Here is a 3,959-nt window from a genome sequence, read left to right as displayed (position 1 = left end):
AACAAATTAATCTCGGAAACTCCTAGGGGTCGTCCTACTCAATCCTGCAGGGTCGCTATGAGTCATCCACTCACTGCTGGTCAGCCCCGGGCGGAGACTGGGTTTTATCTTTACCATCGAGGTTTAAAACCGAGGTTTTGATGGAATTTGTATCAGGAGGGGCGCCGCCGCCGGAGCCAACACGGAGGAGGGCGCGAGTTCAGACCGGGGAGGGCCCGGGTGGGGCAGGAAGTGGCAGCGCCGGTCGAGCGGCTTCCGCAGCCGGGCTCGGTCACGCGCACTGCATCCCCGGACACGGGCGCCCCGAGGAGTGAGCAAGGGGGCTGCAGCGCGACCCGGCGCCCCCGAGGCAGGGGAAGCTGCGCGGCGGAACGGCTCCACCGCGGGGCGGGGGGTGGGGCGTCGGCCGGGGCGCCCGGGGGCTGCTGGGAGAGGCGTGCGGGCCCTGGAGCCAAGACTGCTGTGAGCTCGCGTGGGACCCCCAGCTGCGCAGGCGCTGCGCCAGGGCTGGCTCCCGGGAGGCCCACCGGCGGCCCGATGTCCTTTACCATGTCGGCCACATCTTTGTTGTGCATGTTCGCAGGACCTCTGATCCTTGCACCAACATTTACACAAGCATCCACTTGATGTCTGTGCACTGTTTGCCGAGCGCTGCGCTCGGTCTGGGAGTGTAACGCAGGGAGAAATCGCCCAGACCCTCCAGAGTGTCCCCGCCACTGGCTTCTCACGCGCATCTGCCTTTTCCATCAAGCAGTTCACCTCCTTTTGTGGAATACCAGGTACGTGCAGGGACCACGGAGAGAGAATGCCTGCTCTCTTGGAGCTCAGTGCTAGGGGCCTGGCAGTAGACTAAAGGGGCGGTGAACCTGAAATATAAGAGGGAATGAAAGGTATGTTACCATTGGGGACATACCCTGTTTCCCCGAAAGTAAGACATCCCCCCCCCCAAAAGACCTACTTGCAGTTTTGCCTCTCGCTGAAATATAAGGCATCCCCCCGAAACTAAGGCCCCCCCCCAAAGCTACCAGAACTCTGGACTCTGGACCATAGGAGTGGGCCCCACAGCACAGCTCACTGTTGGCCACAGCACAGCTGGAGCAGACACGTAGTGCGAGGTCTCTTTTAATAAAACAATAAACAATAAATGTGTACTGTATTCTTCACGGAAAAATATGACATCCCCTGAAAATAAAGACCTAGCGCATCTTTGGGGCCAAAAATTAATACAAGACACTGTCTTATTTTCAGAGAAACAGCGTAGTAAAGGGCCACTTTACTATGGGGACCCTTAATCATCATTGTGACTTAGGGGATAGGGTAGTAGGGCTGGGATGGCCAGGGAAACTTATAGAGAAGGTAGCATTTTGCACCGAATCTTGGGAATTTTACCTTATCAAAATTGGTGGCCATAGACTGCAAGGCGGATGGGGAAAACTTTGAGTAGTTAGCAGAGCGGTGGCCCGAAGGGTTTGCAAGGACCTTGTTTTCCTTGTATTCTGTTTATTATTATTATTCCAGGGTTAGTCTCCCGGAAAATAGTAAGGTGTTCAGTAAATGTTTGTGGAGTGACAAACCAGCCAAACTAGTGAAGACTAGGTCCTGCCTGGGGTGCCTAAAATTACACTCTAGAATTTAAATTTAGCTCAGTGAGGCGCTAAGTTCCACCCCACCAAGCCTTTTTTTTTTTTTTTTAACGCATGTTGAATATAGCCGGGTTTAGGAGATAGGAATTTAGGGATTTACAGTGAAGGTCTCTGACATCTGAAGGCAGTAGTGCTAGCAAATGAATTAAAATGGAGAAATCCAGAGTGAGTGCAGTTTTGAGAAGGCTCTACTTTGAGGGTGTGTTGAAACTGAAGTGCTGAAGAGGCCTGCAAGCTGGAGGTGTTCAGCTAGCAGTTCAAGATGTGGGTCTGGAGTACGAAAGGTGAGTTAGAACTAGATACATACCTGAGTGTTCTTGAGACGGAGATGGACCGAAATTATGATCGATGAGATTACCAAAAGGGAAAGTAGGGAGCAAGAACAGAAGAATCGAATGTTTCTGTTCTGCCTTTTTGTCTAACAGCATAGAAATGTAATAAAAACCCAAGACTGGGGGGCTTAAACATCAGTGTATCAACTCTGTTGATTCTGTGGGGTCCTTGAGCAGCCTCATTGCTGTGAGATTTACTTACATGCCGGCATTTAGTTTGTGGATCAGCTGGGACTAGCCTCCCCTGGGCATTGGTGCTCATCCACCTGACCACGCTGCCTGAGTAGCTTGAGCTTCCTCCCAGCATGGCAGATTCACGGCAGGATGCTAGGGGTTACACAAGGCCACTTCCTCTTATATATCGCTTTTGTCATGTATATATTTTGGTGAGAGCAAGGCATAACCCAGCACAAATATAAAGGAAGGTCAAGTAGACTCCACCTTTTGATGTAAACAATGGCAAAATCTCATTTCAAAAAGTACTTTGGAGTAAGAGTTACTCATTCAGTAATTCCTGGAAATGGTTTACCTTCCAAGTGGAATATTCAGTGAGAGATAGAGGCACAGTTAGAGGACTTGGAGAGGGGAGAAATCTGTCTAGGCAGACAGCCCTTTAACTTCTCCATGGGTAAAACAGGTAGCTTCCTTGCCTAGCTAAAATGTATTCTGCTTAAGCACTCTTATAAATGTAATGATTCCTACCTCATAATCTACATCCTTCAGCTCTTGGTTGGATACCCGTAGAATTCAAAATTTATGCTTCTGATTAATTCCACCAGTCATTTAGGCAAACAGGCTCAGCTTTTAAGCATGACCTATTGTGAGGACAAAAATATTAGTATGTTGTTGAGTTTTGAAACTTATGATATTCTTGTGTCACAGATAGTCATTTGGAAAAAAGCTTTCTGAGCCCTAAGCCACAGTCCCATGAGCCCTGTTTCAGCAGCTAAGCTTATCATGTGTGAAGATTCAGGTCCTGCTCCTGAAGATGGAGAAAGCTTTGAGAAGGTGAAGGAGGAAGACCCCACATGGGAGCAAGAGAGCCGCTCCCACACTCTGGAGCTTTGCCGCCTACGATTCCGGCGGTTCGGCTACCATGAGGCCTCAGGACCTCGCGAGGCTTTCATCCAGCTCCGAGAACTTTGCCATCAATGGCTTAGGCCAGGGACACACACCAAAGAGCAGATGCTGGAGCTGCTGGTGCTAGAGCAGTTCCTGACTATCCTGCCCAAGGATCTTCAGGCCTGCCTGCCGGTGCAACATCTGGAGAGTGGAGAGAAGGTGGTGACAGCGCTGGAGAATCTTGGGACAGAACATGGACACTCAGGACAACAGGTGGGAAGAAAATGTGGTGGTGATGGTATGAGAGAAGTAATGGAGAAATGTTTATGTTAGGAGTGCATAACTATTTATTTTTAAACAATTTAACGTATGGAAACATTGGAAGAATAATTTCTGCCCACACTGGTTTCATTATTCCTCGACATTTGAACAGACAAATAGGGAGGAAAACGAGTGCCCAGGGACAATCTCTGCATTTTCGCCTCCCCCAACGTTGTCTAGTAGTGGAGCTCAGGGATGATTTTGTTGATCAGTCTTTCCTAGTGCACCCTTGGACATAGGCCTAAGGGCAAGTCCTCCTGCTGTCTGTCTTGCTGTGCCTCTGCTCGGGCATGCCCTTTCCGCCCCCCTCTCTCCTTCTCTAAGGAGCTCTAGCGAAGCCATAGAGTCCCTACACCTGGGAAGCAACTCAATGGCAATGAGTGAGTGAATGGTGAATGGGTTAGGCATAGATTGGGCTGCTGACCACACACAGGTGGTTCAAGCCTACTATTTGTTCCTTGGGAGAAAGCAGAGAGCCTGTGCTTTCTGTTCTCATGAGGATTTCCAGTCTCAGAAGCCCTATGGGACGGTTCTGCTCTGTGTCGTATAGGGTTACTATAGCTCAGAATCAATTTGACCACAGTGGGAAATACCTGGGTGT

The 3,959-nt window shown here is 49.7% G+C and overlaps 1 protein-coding gene across 1 annotated transcript in view; it reads left to right on the top strand.

Moving 5' to 3' along the window:
* Positions 1 to 688: 688 nt before the first annotated feature.
* The window catches only part of PGBD1 (piggyBac transposable element derived 1), a 24,797-nt gene continuing 21,526 nt past the window's right edge, over positions 689 to 3,959 (top strand). The window contains exons 1-2 of the mRNA XM_004717412.3: positions 689 to 779; positions 2,858 to 3,310. Coding sequence (XP_004717469.3) covers positions 2,903 to 3,310 — 408 coding nt within the window. The 5' untranslated portion in view covers positions 689 to 779; positions 2,858 to 2,902. The remainder of the gene's footprint in view (positions 780 to 2,857; positions 3,311 to 3,959) is intronic.

The sequence above is a fragment of the Echinops telfairi genome, unplaced genomic scaffold (genome assembly GCF_000313985.2).
Source record: "Echinops telfairi isolate 266 unplaced genomic scaffold, ASM31398v2 ScPeMD7_7441;HRSCAF=8479, whole genome shotgun sequence".
Lineage (NCBI taxonomy): Eukaryota > Metazoa > Chordata > Mammalia > Afrosoricida > Tenrecidae > Echinops > Echinops telfairi.
This window is presented reverse-complemented; position numbering and strand designations above follow the sequence as displayed.